The 23396-nt window shown below is 37.0% G+C and overlaps 1 protein-coding gene across 1 annotated transcript; it reads left to right on the top strand.

Moving 5' to 3' along the window:
- The first annotated feature begins 21783 nt into the window (after positions 1-21783).
- LOC103440556 (probable E3 ubiquitin-protein ligase XERICO) lies at positions 21784-22260 on the top strand. Its single transcript, XM_029093459.1, has one exon. It carries the CDS (start codon positions 21784-21786, stop codon positions 22258-22260), a length of 477 nt encoding a protein of 158 aa, XP_028949292.1.
- Positions 22261-23396: the final 1136 nt, after the last annotated feature.

Raw genomic sequence — 23396 nt, 5'->3', positions numbered from 1 at the left:
GAGAATTCACATCTAAAACTTTTGATCACTATTGCATGTCGGTTAAGGTTGAAGTTGAACGTTCTGTACCTCATGTTCACACTCAGAACGACTTGGCAGAGGAATTTATTAATCGCTTACAAATGAATGCTCGATTGTTGGTCATACGTACCACGCTTTTGATTGTTGCTTGGGGCTATGCAATATTGCACGCATCAAAGTTGGTCCATCTGAGGCCTGTTGCGACACAACCATTTAATAGCCTTCAGTTGGTTACCTGATACGAACCCGACATATCGCATATGCGCATTTTTGGTTGTGCGATCTATGTGTCGATTTTGTCGCCCTTACGTACAAAAATGTGGCCTTAGCGAATGATGGGAATCTATGTCAGATATGATTCTCATTCGATCATTCATTACTTAGAACCTTTGACAAGAGATCTGTTTATCGCTCGTTTCACGAATTGTCACTTCTATGAAACAGTATTCCCGTCATTAGAGGGAGAAAATAACGTCAACATTCCTGAAGAACGACGTGAATTATCATGGACAACTCCCATTTTGTCTCATTTAGATCCTTGCATCACTTAGTCTGAAACTGAAGTGCAGCGCATATTAGATCTCCAGAGCATGTCAGATGCTTTCACCGATCTAGTGCACGTGACAAAATCATATATTCCAGCTGCGAATATGCCTACAAAGATGGATGTACCAAAAGCATTTTACCCTACACAAAAGCATGGCAGACCTCTTGGCTCAAATGATTCACACCCCCAGAAGAGGAAAACTATGGTACAAGGTCCCGAAGAGTCTACAGTGAATTTAACCTTCGATTACTCATTCTATCCAACTCATGAGGAAATTATAGATTATGGAAATGCCCTTGTAGAGACGAATCGTCCTCCGAAAAATCGTGAGATTTCAGTCTATTATGATAGCTTAGATGATGTATGGCGTAGAAATAAAATGATCGTCGATGATGCAGTAGCTACTGAGATCATGTTGAGCGATGGCATTAAACCGCATTCCATTGATGAATGTCGACGTAGAACTAATTGGTCAAACTAGAAACAAGAAACCCAAGTCAAACTCGATTTGCTTGCGAAACGTAAAATGTTTGGACCTGTATCTTTTACTCTTCCACATGTGAAGCCCGTTGGCTACAAGTGGGTTTTCGTTTGTAAGAGTAATGAGAAGAATGAAATTGTGCATTACAAAGCCTGTCTTGTTGCACAAGGCTTCTCACAACACCACGGGATTACTATGACGAAACTTATTCACTCGTTATGGATATGATTACTTTTCGCTACCTTATTAGTTTGGTAGTTTTCGAAAAACTAAGTATGCAGCTAATGGACATAGTAACTGCGTATCTCTATAAGGATCTTGATACGGAAATTTATATGAAAGTTCCTGAATGACTTACATTGACTAGTTCAAATATTTCCATACCCCGAAACATGCTCTTAATTCGGCTAAGGCGTTCACTTTATGGTTTAAAGCAATCCAGAAAAATGTGGTATAACCGTCTGAGTAAGTATTTGACTAGTTAGGGATATGTCAACAACGAACTATGCCCTTGTGTGTTCATTAAGAAGTCACATTCCGGATTTATCATTGTTGCAGTATATGTAGATAACATGAACCTTTTCGGAACTTCTGAAGAGCTCAAGAGAACTGCCGTGCACCTGAAGTCGAAATTTGAGATGAAAATTCTAGGTAAGACTCAATACTGTAATACTGTTTCAGTCTCAAGATAGAGCATTGTTCGGATGGAATCTTAGTTCATCAATCGAACTACACGTAGAAGGTGTTCCACCGCTTTAATGAGGATAAATCGAAGCCTTCAAGTGCTCCTATGGTCGTTCGATAGCTACATGTAAAATGAGATCCCTTCAATTCGAAAGAAGATGATGAAGAGATTTTGGAGCCTGAAGTTCCTTATCTAAATGCGATAAGCGCTTTATTGTACTGAGCTTAAGGCACTAGACCTAACATCTCATTCGCTGTTAATTTGTCAATAAGATACAGTAATGCACCAACACGCAGACACTGGACTGGCATGAAAGACATCTTCTGTTACCTTAAGGGTACTACATATTTGGGCTTGTTCTATCCCTACAGATCCTCGAGTGATGCCGCACCCTTTGGTTCTCAAGTTGATTCTCGCCTTATTGGTTATGCCAACGCAAGATACTTATCTGATCAGCACAAGGCTACAAGTGGGTTTTCGTTTGTAAGAGTAATGAGAAGAATGAAATTGTGCATTACAAAGCTTGTCTTGTTGCACAAGGCTTCTCACAACACCACGGGATTACTATGACAAACTTATTCACTCGTTATGGATATGATTACTTTTCGCTACCTTATTAGTTTGGTAGTTTTCGAAAAACTAAGTATGTAGCTAATGGACATAGTAACTGCGTATCTCTATAAGGATCTTGATACGGAAATTTATATGAAAGTTCCTGAATGACTTACATTGACTAGTTCAAATATTTCCATACCCCGAAACATGCTCTTAATTCAGCTAAGGCGTTCACTTTATGGTTTAAAGCAATCCAGAAAAATGTGGTATAACCGTCTGAGTAAGTATTCGACTAGTTAGGGATATGTCAACAACGAACTATGCCCTTGTGTGTTCATTAAGAAGTCACATTCCGGATTTATCATTGTTGCAGTATATGTAGATAACATGAACCTTTTCGGAACTTCTGAAGAGCTCAAGAGAACTACCGTGCACCTGAAGTCGAAATTTGAGATGAAACTTCTAGGTAAGACTCAATACTGTAATACTGTTTCAGTCTCAAGATAGAGCATTGTTCGGATGGAATCTTAGTTCATCAATTGAACTACACATAGAAGGTGTTCCACCGCTTTAATGAGGATAAATCGAAGCCTTCAAGTGCTCCTATGGTCGTTCGATAGCTACATGTAAAATGAGATCCCTTCAATTCGAAAGAAGATGATGAAGAGATTTTGGAGCCTGAAGTTCCTTATCTAAATGCGATAAGCGCTTTATTGTACTGAGCTTAAGGCACTAGACCTAACATCTCATTCGCTGTTAATTTGTCGATAAGATACAGTAATGCACCAACACGCAGACACTGGACTGGCATGAAAGACATCTTCTGTTACCTTAAGGGTACTACATATTTGGGCTTGTTCTATCCCTACAGATCCTCGAGTGATGCCGCACCCTTTGGTTCTCAAGTTGATTCTCGCCTTATTGGTTATGCCAACGCAAGATACTTATCTGATCAGCACAAGGCGTGCTCTCAAACAGGTTATGTCTTTTCTGTTAGAGGCACCATAATCTCTTGGAGGTTAACTAAATAGACCTTAGTTGCCACTTCGTCTAACCATGCTGAAATTCTCGCCTTACATGAAGCAACTTGGGAATGCTTTTAATTGGGAGCTTTGGTGGGCCATATTCGAAGCTCATGCAATCTTTACCCCGCCATTGATGTCCCGATGACAATCTATGAAGACAACATAGCATGCATCGAACAACTCAAGAAGAGTTACATCAAAGGAGATAACACCAAACACATTGCGCCGAAGTTCTTTTTCTCACATGAACAACAAGAGCATCAAAAGATTGAAGTCACACAAATCTGTTCACTAGAAAATATGGTCGACCTCTTCACAAAATCACTGCCAAAACCGACGTTTCAGAAGCTTGTTCAAGGAATTAGTATGCGTAAACTTTCTGAGTTGTAACATTGCTATTTCTCTTCGGAATTATGTCAAACTCAGGAAGGGTATCCTGAAGAACACTTACTTGATCTTAATGTACTCTTTTTCCCTACGATTATGAGCATTTTTCCCACTAGGTTTTTGCTACCTAACTAGGTTTTTACGAGGCACCCACCTTGGGCTGGTCATATCCCTGATGACGTCCCGTAAACGTTTCTTTTAACTTTTCATTTCTCACGCATTTTTCCTTAGACTATGGATTTTTTCCTTACTCGGGTTTTTGTCATAGCCTTAGGGTTTTTTAGTGAAACTTAATTCTTTATGCAAGTTCCTACCTTATTGAGAATAAGAGTTGTTCCTTCGAATCAGTGTCGACGAGTCGACTTCCTTAACTTTTGCATGATGCTGAATCTACCTTGAGTATTTACACACTCAAGGGGGAGTGTTGTGAACTTTCCTAGTTTAAGTGTGATTATGTAAATCCTATATTAGATTTGATTCTAGTTATTTTTTCCTATATGGACTTGGATTCCTTGGGGATGAATGATTTCTTCACTCCCTTTACTACTATAAATAAAGGCACTACGTAGGAGGGATAATAGATCCTAAACACAATTCCCTACAATTCTACAAACACACCTCTATCTCAATCTCTCTACCCTTGCTACCGGCCCCCTTCTCCTTGTGAGATAAGATAGGCTACAACAATCAATAATATGTTTTATTTTGTCAAACCATAAATTTTGTTAGATTAGATATTAGTTTGGTCACCAACGGGGTTTGAACCCACGCCACCATGCATTGGTCACCAACGGGGTTCAAACCCACACCGTCATGCAATGACTCAACACCATTCCACCACTGTGGTAAGGAGCCACTTGCTTCGTTCAATAATATGTTAAAAATATCATATTTGAATTTTATAAGCATGTGTAGCAATCGTGAAAATACATACATACCTCTATAATATGTGTATAGCATGTGTGATTTTAAATATAATTATGTTAACAATTCACTATCAAAAGTGTTCAAATAAATGAAGAATACTTTTAATAATACATATGAATATAATACCCATATTATACCCAAATTTTTTTATTTTATAATTGTAACCTCACGTAATATATTGATGTGATAATATAATATTACGTTGCAATCCTATTATATTAGAAATGTGATTGTGTAAATCCTATCATATCTAGGATATTTTTATGGGATTCTATCATATCTCTTAGACTAGATATTGTCCTATTAGATTTGTAATCCTATTGGGGTAAGGAATTTGCCTTCCCTACTACTATAAATAAAGGCACAATGGAGTGGCATAACACGCACCTCACAATTACACATCTCTCTCTTTCTCTCTACTGCTGCCGCACTCTCTCTTTATGTCCTTTATATTGTTCAGTAAATTAGGTCTAAAACATGTTATCAGCACGCTCTTGACGCTATGCTAAAGAGAGTTTGATCTTCAGTCAAGGGAGTATTACGTTTAATCATAATTTAATGATTAATTTATTATTTTATTGAATTGATCTACATGCTATTGATTTAACTAAATTTTTCTTTGTTGAGAGTGATACAACGCATTGGAGATGCAACAATTTTCAAGAAGGATCTTTGACAAATTCAAAGGCTCAGTTGTTTTCTGCTAGTCAGGTACGTTTATAATAAAGGAAGATATTTGAAACGACCAAGAAGCATGAAAAAATTCTCCATGATGCATGAACCCCCTTACATTTACATTTACCTTCCGATATATATTGTATATGTTTATATATTTTTCAATATATATAAATGTTCATGCATTTTTGCTATGTGGAATTTGTGAGTCAAAGAATCAAAAGAAAATATAAACAATTAGGATTTTATCAAAAGAAGATGTTTTGTGGTTGAGTTGCTGCCTGCAACCACACCACCGCCAAGCCAAAGCCAAGCCGAGCCAACAGCTCAAGCCTGCTTCCTCTGGACTGTAGCAGCCCCTTAGGCTTTGTTGCAGGTGTGCGAGACCTCCACGTGTAACAACCCGTCCCAAATTTTACAGTTGTTATAAGTTTAAAGGCGTGATTTTACGAAAACGCCATTTGAGGTGAAATCATTGATTTTTGTTGATCCTCGTATCGTGAGATGTATAACCCATTCTATCAGCATATCCTCATAGTACTTGTTGCTATGAACACATGGGCGTAAACGGGATTGAATTTGGAGCTAAAACGATGATTTTATGAAATTTGGAACGTAAGGGCATTTTGGTAATTTTACGTTTCGCGTGATTTTTCTATTTCGTCGTTTCTTGCCTTATTTGGTGAGCCAGTGGAGCCCACCCTTGCTTTTTCGTCTCCCGGCTCTCTTTCTTTCCCCCCCCCCCTCTTTTCTCTCATTTCTTCCTCCCCGTGAAGCCTCTCTCTTTAAAACTTTCTTTTCTCTTATCCCTCTATTTGTCAACCACCCTTCCCGAGGGCACCACATGCAAACAAACAACAATGGAAACATCACTAAACCACCACCGCCCTATGAATCTCGTTGTCTCAACCCCAGGCCAAGGCCTTAGAACTCCGACAGTGGCAGAGGCCACTGTTCATCATCTTCCCCAACAAACCCACAATAAGTTCTTGCCACCCCTGACATAGGTAAATCCCTAAAACCCTTTAGATCGTGTTTTAGGGTTAGATTAGTGTATTTTAAGTTATACTTGTGTGTTAGACGTAGAAACAACTCGGGAACCCCTTCCCTAGTTTTCAGTGAATACCACGGTTTTTACAAGTGTTTTTCGGCCAACCTCAGCCACAACTCGGCTTCTTTTTCATATAAATCCCTTCTTCTCATTCCAATCTTCATTTTCATAGGCAGAACGATGATTTTGGTTAAGAAATGAGCTCGAACGAAGCTCTGGAAAAGTTGCCCAGAATCAGGCCCGTTTCAGGCCTCGCGAGAAAGGCAAGTACGCATGTACTCGCAGGTGCGTGAGGCTGCACGTGGGTTGTAATGCTCGACATGTAGAGCACACGCACCTTCACCGAAGGTATTATGCTCCACTACCGTCTACAACGGAGACTTTACGACCAACTTTCTAGCGACCCAACTCAGCGCGTGGCGACGCATGGGGGAACTCGAGGTCCTTCCTTAGGTTTTTAGATGCCCTGAATTAGAATACGACATATGTCTTCTCAAATTCAATAGTTTTAGCAAGTCTTAGTAAGTGGTCTTTTTATGTGCTTAGGTACGTTTGTTCTAGTTTGCATGGCTCTTCGACGATGGAGTATCTGTGAATGGCCCCCTTCTTAAATTGCATGTTTTTATAAAAATATTAGGCTTGCATACATTTCATGAATTAATTATGTTTTATATGTTTTACATATTTCTAGATTTATACTTTATGAAGAATTTATGATTTATTTAATTTACTTTTACGAAATAGTTGCGATTTATCAGTTTAAGGTTTACGAAACTTATGTTTATGAAAGTCATGTTTATGGAGTTGTTTATGATTTCAAATGATGATGTTTTGAGGCCTAAGCTTTGGTATAAGTTTTGAATTACGTTTTATGTACTTAATTAGTGGGTATTCATACGACATATACACACAACACGAGTATGTATACATCTATGGCCATAAAACACAGTTGATGAGCAGTAAGATATTTATGACATACTCCCAGAGTGTCGAACAACTTTACTAGCCACGGCTGGTGTCGGGGTGTTATGTTATATTTCTTCTATGGTGTAACCCAAAGTCGTACAACTTTACCTTCGGATGATGGGACCTACCATATTTCTTCACTAGCGTAACCCAGTGTCGTATAGTTTCACCTTCGGGTAATGGATATGCCTTTAGGCGACTGTGATACCCTTATTTGAGTGCATTAGTGTTTGGATTTATGAGCTTTTGCGGATTTGCCTTTGGATGATTTCGATACCACTTTTAGATATGGTTTTATTATCTACGAATGTTTTCATGGCACGTTAGGGTTTTTAGAAAACCTATTATGTAGTACTATATGAGCTTTTCAAAACAAGGGGTTAGTATGTTCGAAAGAAAAATGGTTTTCTTACTAATATTATTTATATTAAATTGGTCCACTCACGCTTTATTTTGCGCCCTCTTCAAGATTTAGAATCGAGGCGTTTGATCCTGGTGTCAGGGCACTCCCGCATAGGTATCTTTGAGTATTCTCAGTGTATGACCCATTTCTTTGTTCGTACCTTTTTTATAATAATTCTTTCACAGTATTCTTAATTAGTTGTATGCTCTGAACACATTTCCATATTTGCTTATTTCTATATTTACATATTTTATTTACTTTCGTTTACTGATATCACTTGTATCCATGTTAAAATGGCTTCGTCATCCTCAGGTGTCGGCCAATATGTGCCCATCCTGGTATTTAGAGATATCGGGGTCGGGGGGTGTCAATGCCTTTGGCCTGGGATGTTTTTCTACGAGTTGGACTTGCAACCCTCAGTAGCATGCGTTGATGGTCTTCCTTCTACGCCTTGGCCCACTTTAACAAGCTTGATGCTTGCTCGGCCCACCTTGTGCCTCCACCCACGAGCAAGTTGGATGCTTACTGGGCCTCGCTTTCTCTCGGCCTGTTTCCACCTATAGCCATCTGGGCTACTTTGTAGCAATGACTCAAGCCCTAAGCCTACAGCTTTTGCTGCAGGGCCGTGACTTTGCAGCCAACCAATACGTGTTAGGCTGTATCTTTTTTTCGACTCAATGCCATATTTTATCATCCCCCACTTCTTAACCATACTCCAAATATTTTTGGATGTTTTTGGTTAAAGCCGTACCAAGCAATAATTTCATTATCGCTTGGTCCGAATCCAATCAAAGCTAATATGACCCGGATGTCATTATTTGGTTCCACAACCGACCCCGAATGGTCCCGATCTATTGAATTAATTAAAAGTGACCAACAGTCCATTAATCTGACAAGACATCCAAAATTATTGGTCTAAACCCACTTTTGAACATTAATGATTCAATATTTTATTTTTTTTTTCTTTGAACTATCGACTCTTTTTCAGAGTCCCAAACACTGACACTTGAGTTCCTGAAGCAACCCAAATCCACTACACTTAAGATTGTACGTTGTATTCTGTTGTCTTGCGGGTACCTCCTTTTTATGAACCAGAAGTTCATAACTAAATCGAACATGTAGTTTTGGATTTATTGCATTTGAAACCTGAAGTTTTCATAAAACAATACACCCATGAAAACCCGAAGTTTTTCATGTAAATCATGTCTAAGTACCCGAATGTTCTAACTTTGATGCTTATGGATGTTTTATTTCCCATAGCACGAATCATAGTCTTATCCCTCCATTCAGTATATTGACAAACCATCACGAGTTTGATTTTCCTGATTTGGACATTTCTTGACAGAAACCACTTTATGTGGGTACAAGACGTGAATCTCCACTTGACTATCAAGAAGCTGAGAAACCATTGAAGCCAACTATGGCATGGAATAACTGAATAAGCTTCTACCATGATCTTTATTTGAAGACTTATGCCCAAAGCATTACAAATGGAAATGCCTCCCTAAAGAGGATTCCATGGCTCTTTGGCTCACACCTACAGACATTTAATCGTGAAAGATATTGCCCAAATCACACCATGATTACGTCCATGAATGAGTACAATTCTAAAATTTATAAATCCTATCGAATTTTGACTAGAGAATATTTTTCCCATCCTTCCATGTTTCTAACTTACTCATGAAGCAGCTGTGTAAAGAGCGGACGTTTACCAAATTACTACCACAAATGTGAGAAAAAGGTATAAACCCAACATGGGCTGGGGTTTATCGTGAAGGAAATTTTGTGAAAAACATGTTCATTTGAGCAACATCTATATAGCATGGAATTAACATTTAAAGGCGGAAACATGCTTTTATGCACTCAAAACAAAACATTACCCATGAAATTCAAAGCCTAGTAGTTAGGTGAACCAAGACTCAACTCAAAACAAAGTGAGTTGAGAAATTTATACCTTTGTTGATTCCTCTTTGCATAAGCAAAGGATAATCACCCAAGAGATAGGGCCTTCATTCCTTGCTTCTTAGCTCCATGGATTTGGATGGAAGAATTGGTTTCTCCAAGTTCTCAAAGTTGAGAACCTCTAAGTCTCCACACCAAGGAAGGATTGATGAAGAAATGAGTGACCTAGAGGAAGTAAGATTGCTAGCTATGTTCCTTTAGGGTGGCCGGCCTCTTAGAGAGCAAAGAGAGCTTTTGTTCTCATCTTTTCTCCCAAAAAGAAACCCTAATGAAGAAAAGGCTATAAAGTCATATTTATACCTACCTTCATTGGAGTGGCAAACTTGTAATAAGTCCAAAACCCACTCCATTATTAATATGGCCGGCCATAGGGTGTTATTGGGTTGTTTGGGCCTTTGTGAATATTTAGTCATTAAGTTGTCATACAACTTGAGTCAATGGGCTTGACGTTCGAAGCCCATTGGGCCTTAAGGCCCAAAACTAACCCTAGGTCTTTTAACGAACTTTATTCGTTTGATTAATTAACATATTAATTAATCCTTGCCATAAATAATTAAACCATTTAATTATTCTTACTCATCTCCGTTGTTTCTTCAATCTTTACCTTACACAGTGTACGATCCATTAGGTTCCTTTTAGCGAGGCAGTGGGCAATTAGAACTCTTTCAAATCGATAATGAATTGGAACTTACTTTCAATTCTCTCTTTAGTGATTATACACGTTTAGGGCTTCCACAAACCATGAGTGACACCTAGCAGTATGTCATGGTTACCCAAGCTAATCAGAAGAGGTGGAGAACCTATTCAGTTTAGGATTACAATGCAATACGGTCTTTCTCTAATACAATACTCTTGACCACATTTTTTGGATTGATAGTTTATTCATGTCTACTATCCAATGTGATTCATTTACTTATATGATTACCTTGAATGTGATTTGGAATGACTTCCTAAATCTCATTCATACTCTGGCCAAAGATTCTTAATCATATCATAGAGTATTCTCCTTCAAACGGTTTGAAGGTTAGAGATCCCTTGTTGCGCATTCACTTGCCTCCATGGCTAAGTGGCTTAACCCCAACTATGCCGTGGACACCCTCTGATGGAGTGACTTTGACATAGTCAAAGATCAAGGACTTAACCACAAGACAACTATGATGCCTCAGGTCAAAGGACTACTTTGTATTATCCCAACCATGAGTTCTCATGTGACATGAGTATGAGAACTCCTCGTTGATCGTGTTCAGTGGGCTCATTCGCTATTGAGCACCTACATGCTTGTCTTGGTGTCAATCACACAAATGACTCGAGACCAATCACTCTCCATGAGAGAAGACACAGCACGTACTGATCTTAACGGACTGTTAATGCCCAATTGGCAATCCTATGATCAGGAACGTTTAGGATATGTATACGAAATAGAATGGTCTCATAAATCTAACTTGTTTAAATTACATTCTCCTAATTACATATTCCTTGGACTTATCGTTTAAGCATATAACATTTATATGAGACGGCTTAAAACAATAATCTTTGCCCTTGATATTAAACTAGATTAGTTTAACATGTGAAATGTCCGTAAAGTATCATCACATGATTGGTTTTAAGGCACATTTCCAACATATCGAACGACTTAGAGCCAGTTTGGTCAAAGCATACTGAATTGCATACCTTGCTTCGGTAGGGATGTACCAAACAAACTCTCATGGTTCAGATGGAACCTTTTGAACCCGTCTCTCTCTCCCTCTCACCCAATTTAAGGTGTTTTTACAACATATGCTAGAATCAGGGCCCATTAAAGGGTGGCGTCACAGCCTGAAGTGTAATCCTTGACATCTAAGACCTAAAACTTCAAGAATAAGGATAGTATTCCTGAACCTCAACCCTACAGAATCTACTTCCGTCTTGATGGAAGAGATAATTGGTTACGCACCTGTTCGTGCCCATACCAATGTCGTTGAGGAGTACCATTCTCGTAGGCAAAATCTAAGACTAATTTTACTCCACTGGACACCGTTGGAAGAGCAGAATTTTGATCAAAATGACCTTGTTGGCGAATCACGTTAGTAACTTTGGTTTACTTAGTAAACATTTTTCTATGTTCTTGGATTCACATTTGGTGTTTGTTTTAGTTATTGATAATCCTATTGATATTGTCCTTGAATATGAGTTAATCGAATCATGTTTCTTAAAACATGTGACCAAATTCAATTAAACACTTGATTAGGTACGTGTGAGAAAGTTAGTTGTTTGGATGAAAGCAATATTATGCACACTAACTTTATACCTAAATCACATCTCTAGCAACGACTTCAGGTCTATCCAACTTGATTAAGAGCATTGGCATGCCCTTCGTTGTATGAATGGTACTACATTACCATTTAAGAGACCTTATATTCTCCCCATTTTGGACGAACGTGGTTGTGTTTTAAGGATATTCGAGAGAACAATAATCATGAATGAAACCACTGAAGAAAATAGAGTTATATATATTTGCACCACCTCGAAAAATGAGCCTAAAGCTTTGCTTTGGGGCTAATAAGTTGTCTCCCAACTGGGAACACACCACATATAGCCGGCCTAAAGCCTAGTGATTGAGCAATTTACTTGTTTTAGCATGACCATTTGGGACACTTAGGTTAAACAATGATGCTACAACACATCTCCTTACTCGAATTAAGGATCTTATGCTTATAAGCACATTTTGCCAAGCCCGCTCGTTTGAAAATTTTGATTTCTATATCATCCCTCGCAAAATATGAAATGACCATTTTTTCACAATGGATTCAAGGTAATATATGTGGACTAATCCAACCAAACTACGGACCATATATATACTTATGGTTTTGGTTGATGAATCGACAAAATGGTCACATATTTTTCCACACACATTGCTGCAAACCTCTTGGCCAATTTTAAAGGATCACCACCCTAATTATTCCATAAAGTCTAGAAGACTAGATAATGCTAAAGAGTTTATATCGAAGGTTTTTTTATAAGTATTGCATTTCTTTTGGGTTAATTGGACATCAAATTCTTATGTTCACCCTAAAAACAGCATCGCAGAATGATCATAAATCGCAATTTAATGGATCACCAGGACTTTGGTGAACGCACTAAGCTTTCAATTTCTGCCTAGAGTTATGCAATCTTGTATACAACTATGTTGGTCTGCCTTGAGGCCCATTACCACCCAATATATTCGCCGTTACAATTGGTTACTGGGTACGAACCTGGCGTTTCGTACTTACGCATTTTGGGTATGCATTTCATGTGCCAAGTTGCACCGCCACAACATACCAATATGGGTCCTCACATAAGGATGTGAATCTTTGTCGACCATGATTCTCCTTCACACTATCTCTCTTAGAGCCCTTGCAAGTGATCTCTTTACCTCTTATGTTGCGGCTTGTCACTTCAATGAGACAGTCTTTCCGCCCTTGCAAGCAATCTATTTACCACTTAATTTGCATGGACGTTGCCTACTATGTCTCATCTCGATCCCCGTATAGGTCGTACTGCACAAGTATGATAAGCAAGTGACACGTATTCTATCGCTCAAAATGTTGCTTCAGACACATTCTTCTGATCTAGCTAAAGTGACAAGATCATATACCAGTTGCAAACATGCTTGCAAGGATAAACGTTCTTAACGAAAGTCGAGTCAACATCCTCGAAGGCTGTGTTGCCCCTATTGGATGGTCCGGTAAACTGGTGGATAGCCAATCAAACTGTCTTGGCATGAAGCACGACATATCATTTGGTTCATATTATTCACTTCCCTAGAAGAGGAAGACCACGACACAAAATGAATTCATACTTGATCGCTGTCTCAAATCATTGACATCTCATGAGATTAATCCGAATTACTCCCGAGACATGGAGTTTCTAGTCCAGTATACTAGTTTGGATTAGATAAAGGAATTGGAATGAGATTATCATCGATTATGTTTTCACTTATATGGTAGCTACCTACATAAATGAAAAGCGACGATATCGAACTGTGTTTCGTTGATTAGTGACAATGTAGAACTGATTAGACAACCAAAATAACAATCCAGGTTTAATTCCTTACCAAGGTGTGTTTTGGCCCCGTAGTTCCTACACTACCTAAGGTAACCTTACTGTGTTACTAGTGGGAAAGGAAGTGTAATGAGATAATTAAATAGTGCAATATGATGCATGCTTTACAGCGCAAGGTTTATCTCAAACGTCATGTGATTGACTGCAACATTATGAAATGTGGTTAGTGTTTCTTAATGAGGATTAATATGGAGATTACATGTAAGTTCTCAAAGAAATACATGGACTGGTTCAAATAGTTCCAAACCACGGAATACCCTTTCAACTCGTTTAAGGCATTCACTTATGGATAGAAGCAATTTGGCCAATGTGGTATACCGATCTAAGTGATTATTTGATCAGTTAGGGATATGAAATTACGCCCTTACTTGTTAAACTATGAAGTCTTATTCTGAATTGCTAGAGTTGTAGTTTATGTCATTGACATAAATCTCACTAAGACTTTGGAAGAGCTTGAGAAAACTGCATCTGAAGACAGAATTTGAGATGAAAGATCTTAGGAAAACTCTTTTATGCCTTAATCTGAAGTTCAAGCGTTGTTTTGACGGTATTTTGGTTTACCAGTCGAGTTATACCCAAAAGGTGTTACCTTTGAATATACCTATGATCTTCTATACGCTATATGCAAATGAAACCCTTGAAGAGGTTATGAAATCCGAAGTTCCATATCTAAGTTCAACTTTGCGCTTTGTTGTACTCAGTTCATTACATTAGATAGGACATCTCCTTCCTTGCTGATCTATTGGTAAAGATGCAGCACTGCACCTACACGCAGCCACTGAATTGGTATTAAAGGCGTTTTCCATTACCCTGAAGGTAATACGGATTTGGGCAAATCCCTACGCATCTCGAGAAGATTCAACCCCCTTGATCCTTGAAATAATGTTTGCCTTGTTGTTATGCTGATGTAGGTTACTTATCAAACCCGCACAAGGCAAGTCCCTAAATGATTATGTCTTTACTATTAGGGATATCGTAGTATCTTGTAGGTCCACGATATGACTTTAGTTGCGAAATCTTCGAATCGTTCCAAGACTTACCTCACTTTATTACGCCATATGTGAGACATGGTTGAGAGTTCTTGTTGAGCATATTCGAAGTACCTGTGATGTTTTCATCCATCGTTAAGTCCCGACGACGATTTATGAAGACTATGTCGCATGTATCAACCCGACCAAGACATGATACATCAACGACGTCAATGCCAAGATATATTGCGCCTACATCAGATCAGCAAAGCATCATAAGATTGAAGTCATGAAAGTCGATCACATACAACCTCGCTGACCTCTACACTACATCACTGCGGAAGTCAACCTTCCACAAGCTTGTTCGAGGAATTGGTGTGCCTAACTATTCATATGCAATGTTTGTAGTTCTCATTTGGAAGTTCTGTCAAACTGGAAGTTCAGTCAAACTCAAGGGGAGTATCCAGAAGTATACTCACTTGATCTTAATATACTATTTTTCCTACGATTAGGAGCATTTTTTCCATTGAGTTTTTGCTACCTAACTAAATTTTGACAAGGCAACCATCCTGGGCTGGTCATACCTTTGTGAGCCCTTCTACTTGCATCTAGAAGACGTATAGTTTTGACTTCATGCAACTCCTCACTTTTCTCCTTAGTTTATTGGTTTTTCTCCCACCTTGGGTTTTACCATAGCGAGGTTTTGTGAGTTTTACCTTTTATGCATTCTTTCGTTGAATTGAGACTCGCATTCGCTCATTGTGCCGACGACTTCATCACTAAAGACTTGATGCACCATTAACTTGAGTATTTACACACTCAAGGAGGAGTGTTGTAGTCCTATTAGATTAGGAAGGTGATTGTGTAAATCTTATCATATATGGGATATCCTTATGGGATTCTACCATATCTCTTAAACTAGATATTATCCTATTAAAGTTGTATTCCTATTGAGGTAAGAAATTTACCTTCCTACTACTATAAATAAAGGCACAATGGCACGGCATAACATACACCTCACAATTACATATCTCTCTCTTTCTCTCTATTGTTGCACACCATCTCTCTTTGTCCTTTATATTGTTCAGTAAATTAGGCTTGTATTCTAAATTTTCAAAAATAACACGAAATTACACACTTTAAAATAGGCTAAATCATGAAAATGGTCCCTGAGATTTGCATAACTCCTCACTTTGGTACCTGAGATTTTAAATCAATAGAAGTGGTCCCTACAATTGTCCACCATCCATCATTTTGGTCATTCCGTTTAAAACTCCGTTAAGTGTCCCGGAGCTCTTGGTCGAAAGTTTGGGCAATTTTCAAAGCTTTGTAACTCAATCTTTTTTTAACCAAAATCGACCCATAATATATCAAAATGAAGATAGGAAAGTGTCGAATAATATTACACCTATTTGGAAGCCCAATGGCTTCTAGAGATGGTCAGAAAATAGCTTCAAAGTTGACTGGTCCGAGGGAAAACTGGAAAACTCGCAGGAAACTAGGTAAACTTTAAACGTTCATAACTTCTTCAATACTCAACGAAATCAAGTGATTCAAAAACAAAAATCATACTTCTTGACGAGAAAAAGAGAATGGTACCTTTTTTTTACGACTAACTCATCGTGGGTTAGCTGAAAAACAGCTCAAAAGTGGCTAACTCGAGACCAAGACAGCCATTTTTGAGCCGTTTTCTGGCCAAACCACTGCGAGTTAGTCGCTGCAAAAAGTACCATTCTCTTCATCTCGTTGAGAAGTATGATTTTCATTTTTGAAACACTTGATTTCGTTGAGTATTGAAGAAGTTATGAACGTTTAGAGCCTGTTTGGTATTCTACTTGAATCAAACTTTTTAAACTCAAAAACAATTTTCAAGTTTTAGGCCTTAAAAACTTGTTTGGTAGGACTATTTTCAAAAACTGAACTCAAGACTAACTCAAAAATATAGTCTATTATCTAAAAACACAAAAAGTGAGTTTTTAGAGTTTTTAAACTTAAACTCACTCCTTTCTTTTCTCTCCCTCCTCCCCTCTCACTCCAAATCTATCTCTCTTTTCTTCTTTTTCTCTCACCCTTCTCTTTTTTATTTTACCATTTTCGTCTTTCCTCCAATCCGCTCTCTTCATTTTCTTGGTTCTTTCTTTCACTCATCTTCCTCTTTATCTCATCCGATCTTCTCACTTCTTTCTCTTTCCTCCAATCATCTCTTACTTTCCTTCCTCCTCTTTCCTCCTCTTTCCTCTTTCTCTCTTGACCCCCTTTTTATGGATCTTTTTGTCCAGTTTAAGTTGTAAGATTTAAAAATTTTAAATCGCATACCAAACAAGTTTTTGAGTCTTAAATAAAATTGTTTTCAAGAAAAATTCTTAAGAATGTTTTGAAAAATTATAAAAAATTTCAAATAGGATACCAAACAAGCCCTTAAAGTTTACCCAGTTTCCGGTGAGTTTTCCAGTTTTCTCTTGGACCAGTCAACTTTGAGGCTATTTTCCGGCTATCTCTGGCAACCATTGGGCTTCCAAATAGATATAATCTTATTCTACACTTTCCTATCTTCATTTTGATATATTATGGATCAAATTTGGTTAAGAAACGATTGAGTTACGAAGCTTTGAAATTGCCCAAACTTCTGGCCAAGAGCTCCGGGACACTTAACGGAGTTTTTAAAGGAAGAACGAAAATGATGGATGGTGGACAATCTCAGGGATCACTTCTATTGATTTGAAATCTTAGGGACCAAAGTAATGTGTTATACAAATATCAGGTACCATTTTCGCAATTTAGCCCTTTAAAATATTGTATTTATTATTTTATATATATTATAATTTGAAAGAAATAGCTAGAATTCCACATCAATACATCACTATAGTGTCATTGCTATCCGCAAATTAAAATATTCACGTCACATTACTACAGAATAATTAACATTGTCTAAAGGTATCATAATTTGGATGGTTCACAAACATTTATGGAGAGATTGGTTACTCTCATCATCTGTTCCAGGGCATACCCATAACTTTGAGCCAGAATAATTTACGCATGACACCTAACTACCAGCTACCACCGATATAGATTTGTATAAGAATGTACAAATGATGCACCTACAAAGACCCCTGACAGTAAAACTCATGCCTTGGTGGTGCGACACACAATACAAAGATCTTTCCAACTAAGCCAACCTTCTTTAAAGGATTATCATAATCTGGCATAATGGCGTGGTGTTGCAAATCCCACAAGTTGTCACATTAACGTGCATGCTACTCATTATTGTACATCACCATCAAATAAGACAAAAACTTTTGATCTACTAATAAAAAGTAATTGTACCTAAATTATTTTCTTTTCATTTGGTAGGTTTTTTTTTTTTTTAATACATACAATATTATGGGGAGTCAAGAGTGAGCTAAGCCTTAGCTTGGCTTAGCTTAACTTTTAAAAACGTAGGTATGAAAAAAAGTTGGAGTATTTTAAGTGTTTAGTAAACACTTTAAATCAATTATTTTTCAAAGTTATGGGTGAAAAAAAAGCTAAAAACCAGAAGCTAGAAATTGCAGCTTCAACAAAACAGCTTATTTTGGTAAAACACAGATGATTAGTAAAAAATAAATGAACTTCGTAATATGTTGGGTTGCAAACTTCAATCTGATTAAGGACGGCGATCTGACCCTGACCATCGCACCAAACAAACACTGATCCTTTAATTCAAAGGTACAATATCGAAGACGCAGTGAGACAAAGAAAACGTTTTTCTTTGATCCAGAAACAACAAAACGATGTTCAAATTGTTTTGCAGGATCGAAACGCCGGACATGAGTGAGTCAATTGCAAACGTTCCAAGTTGCGAGGTGATCTCCTCATCAAATGAGATGTGCGTTTTGATATGGGGGACGAAACGCGAGAGAGAGAGGAAGGGTACGAAGGTTGGTGAGGACTGAGAAATTTCAGGAGGGGGATCGTCTGTTTGCGCATTGTTATTAAAATGAAAAGAGAGAGATATATATTATTGTGAAACCATGGTAGGGCTCCTCTAGTTTTGTTGGGTTACTTATATATTGTGAAACCTTTCTATCTCCCCCATTTCTCAATTTGTTGGTTGAAAGAGGATAAGCATTATCCATCTAAGTCCTTAAATTAAGAATTGCTAATCCAATCCCCATAAAAAATCCAACAGTTGAACCTCTATTCCTAAATTACAAGATAAACGATGAGCATTACCAATCTAAAATCAAAATCCAAAACAAAAACCAAATCTAAAACCGTAACGAAAAGGTGGAAGGAGCAGCATCAATCAAGAAGAAAGAGTAGTTCAATCAAAGAATTCAGCTGCGCACTTGGATGCAATTTCAATTCGTGATGTCTTTGTTTATGAATGGGGAGTGACTATGGAAGAGATGAAATGGAGAGGATGAAATGACCATCTTATCCTCACATGTGAAATTATTTTTTTAAAATTTCTTTATTATAAATATTTAAGATAAAGTTTATAAATATCTTTATTTTAAAAAATAAAGTATATTTAGTAATACACCTTTATTTGTTAAGAAAATTAAATTAATGGCATATATAGTATTGTACATTTTTTGGTCATTTCACACAGTCACAGCTGTTTTACATAAAAGTTTACTAAACACTATCATACTCCTTTTTTTTAGTTTTTCCAAAAGCACTTTTACAAAAAAGTTTACCAAACACTCTACTGTTTTATTTTACAGTTGCTTATTCTCACAGCAGAAACAGTTTTTTTTCAAAGCGCAGCAATACCAAACCAACCCTAAATCTCACGATTAGTTAGTCATATAATTTGGTTGAAATTCATTTTTGGGAAGAATTGAATCTAAAATCTCTAAAAAAATAACACTAATTAAATTGAGCTCGGGTTCAGCAAGGTAATGTTTGAGATGGACTCAAAACTCAAAAGAGGTAGTTGAAAGTACAAAAGAGTGAGGATTGGTGGGTGCTGATGGAGATTTAGTGGAAGTAGTTGTTTTGATGTTGACGAAGAGGTTTAGGGGGTTTGAATGCCAATGGCCGCAAGGATGATAAACGGAGTAGCCCATGAACTTGCTCAACATGCATGATTTTGTAGTTTGATAGAGAGGATCGTTTCTGACATTTTAAGAGTCATGTGCGAATTTAATAAAATGTCCTTTTTTATTTAAAAAATTATATATTTTTTGAATACTTTATTCATACAGAAATTAACAATCAATATTCAAACTTAATTGAAATCAACATTTCATTCTTATTAATTAAATAATCTCAAGTTGCCATGAAAATATGATTTGGGGTTCTTACATGAAAAAAGGAGCACGACTGAAAAAAAAAAGATATGATAATACCCTTGTGTTTGTGAAAGAAAATAATAAACAAGTTAGTTTTTTTTTTTGCTAGAGAACAGTAGAAGAAAGTAATACACAAATTTATTTTTTACTAGAAAAAAAAAGTGAAAAATTAATATATTAAGTATAAACTTTACTTAATCAATTATAATACAGATATAATCATATGATGACGATTTTTTATTTTTTTCAGTCAAAAACTTCTTTGATAGAAAATTTATACTCATATGTAATATATAGGAGGATGAAAATTTTTGGGGCCCTCAAAAATTGAGAACCAAGCTTATCATTTCCATTTTCCTTAGGTCTTTTAATTTGCAATCCAAAGAGTTTTTTATTTTTTTTCACATAGGGAACCAAGCTTATCATTTCCATTTTCCTTTTTGTCGAGTGAAAGTTTAGGGAGAAATTGGTTACTTTCACCACCAACGTCAGGGCATACTTACAATCTCGAGTCAAAAAAACTTACACGTGACACTTAATTACTAGTTGTCACTAGTATATATTTACGTAAGAATTTACAAAGCGCACTTGAATCGTGATGGGGCGACAGACAAAACAGAAGCCTTGCCGACTGAACCAACCCATGTTGGCATCTCCATTTTCCTTTTGGTTGATTATATGTTTGTAATTTTGTTTTTTGTTTTTTTTTTTTTGTGAGGAATTATATCGATTTGACAATAAAAACAAAAGGAAAAGCCAACTCCCAATAAACAGAAGAAGAAATTATGTTCAATCACTATTTTTTAAGAGTGCTTTTTGTAAATTCTCTGATTTCACTTCATAGTTCATACTGTAATATTAGGGATACCAAATATTTAAATTTAATTTTATAAATTAAATAATATAGTTGTTAATTATTGAATTATTACTCAAGTATTAATTAATATGCTATTTTTTTATAAATAACACATCATTTAGTTTACAAATTTAATTTAAAATTTTGATATTCTTAATATTATTCTTTGTTAATAACACATAAAACACGTTATTTCATTCTAAAAGACACATTTTGAAGATAAATTTAGATTCCCCTAGTTTTGGCTTGAGTGATTTACGTTCCTCCAATCCTGCTCCACAATTCGCAACATGACAATGGTTACACAGGAAATGGATCATCTCCGGATCCCTTCCATCTAATCCTCCTCATCAAACAATCTGGATCCTTAAAATTTGATTCAACGGCTAAAAACACGAGCACACTCTAAAAGTTATAATAACTTTAGCGGTTTGATCAAATTCAAGAATCCGGATTGTTTGATGAGGAGGATTAGGTGGAAGGAATCCGGAGATGATCCCTTTCCGGTTACACGGAACCCATGAATAAAAATATGAAGATTCCAAAATTATGGCCCATTTGAAGAGATTCAATTTGTAGACAAAAAATAATGTGTCGTCAATAGAAATGAACACGTTTATCAAATCTTAAATAATAATTCAATCATTCATTTTTACGTCATTTAATTCGAAAAATTTTGTCGGTAATTTTAGTCTCCCTAACATTATGTCTAAATTATATCAAAATTATATATAATATACGTAAGATGTGACCGCACAGTACCTGCCCACACCACATTCGCTGCTATATATCCACAATTAAAGCCAAAGTCTCGTTGTACTAACTTGCCCCTCATTTCCTCAATCATATCCTCAGCAGCGAATGAAAAGTGCCCTTTGTCCAAAAAAAACACATACCCTCAGCAGCCAAGCCATGGGAGCTCTCTCTAAATTCATCTCCCATCTCTACACCCTCACCATAATCTTCTTCACTCTCCTCATCCTTGAAATCGCAATCCTCGTCCGTTCCGTCGCCGGACTCAACCTGAATTCAGGCAAACGTGTCATCACCACCACACAGTATCTCAAACTCATAGAGCAAAAGAATCCCACAATTTGCTACACAAAAAAACTGAAGGCCACAGAATGCTCAGTTTGCTTATCAGATTTTGAGGAAGGTGACAAGATTAGGCAGCTGAAATGTAAGCACACATTTCACCAGGGTTGCCTGGACAAGTGGCTGCAAGAGTATAGGGCCACGTGTCCACTTTGCAGGACGAAGGTGTTGCCGGACGATGTTGTGGCTAGTTATCATCGGCTGAGAAATCAGGTACAATACGACGGCAGCGATGCGGAGTTGATTTTCTTGTTATCTTCGTTGCAGGGGAATACTTTACATAGATTTTTCTAATCAGCAGTCTTGCCCTTTTAGTTGGATTAATATTATTAGTACAGTATATATAAATATTTTTTTTAATCTTGTTTTTTTTTTTAATTTTACTTTACTTTTTTATCTTTTTTTATTTATCATGATCTTTGTGTAACTTTAATCAGTATTATACAAGATGTAATTTGGCAATACGCTGCGATTAGTTTGATAAATTGCAGTTTAGTTAAGGGCCCAGTGGGAGAGTGTTTCCAAACAAAGGATATATTTTTGTTGCATCTTTTCTCTCTTAATTTGTAACAATATCTTTCTGCATAATCTACATTGAAGCATTTTTGCTTCTTTTTTTGAGAAAACTGTAAAGAATTTTTTCCGGGAAGTGCTTCGTATTTGCTTTTGTTTATCCAACAATTATCGTCAGTGGCGGAACTGCATGCTAACCAGCTCAACCGGGGATGGCCACCATCCCCCACAGGCTCAACCCACCACCCCTAAGAAAGGATTTCGAAAGCCTTAGACTTGTAGTTGTACTTAACAAGGAAGGAGTAATACCGCTAAAAGTTAAAAGAGTCCGTCTAATAATTATTTTATTTTAATTTTCATCTTTTGTGCTTGAAATAATACATGTGGGGGACTCGAGAGGATGAAGAAGGTTGTTTAGTGAGAATGTAACAAATAAATAAAGAATGAAGAATAAGATATCAAGTTTGATTCCTCCTGTGGGAGGAACTTTTCAGTGTGGATTGAATTGACAAAAACCTACATACATAAAGAAAGGTACAATTGGAATTAGATTAACACGTTGTGGTGTTTGCCAAAGGACCTTCAATGCCTAAGTAAGAAATATTGTACGAAGTAATAAGAGTGTGGTGAGAGTTCTTGAGTACCGAAATAAAGTGACAGACCTTGAATATTTATAGAGAATTGAGAAGTTAACCCCTAACGTTCAGGTTCGTTGAACCTGTTACGTCCTAGTTCATTGAAACTGTTAGCAGAATGTTACTTAGTTTACACACCAATAGAAGAATATTCGTCTGAGATTCTTGGAATATGCTTCGGAGAAACTTATTATGCTAAGAGACTATAGGTAAGCCCATTACATATTAGGATAATATGTGCAGGTCGCGTGGCTATTGACTTGGATCGTTTGTGAAGAATTG

The sequence above is a fragment of the Malus domestica genome, chromosome 15, assembly GCF_042453785.1.
Source record: "Malus domestica chromosome 15, GDT2T_hap1".
NCBI classification, from domain to species: Eukaryota; Viridiplantae; Streptophyta; class Magnoliopsida; order Rosales; family Rosaceae; genus Malus; species Malus domestica.
The sequence above is the reverse complement of the archived record's forward strand: the minus strand, read 5'-3'. Positions and strand labels throughout refer to the sequence as shown.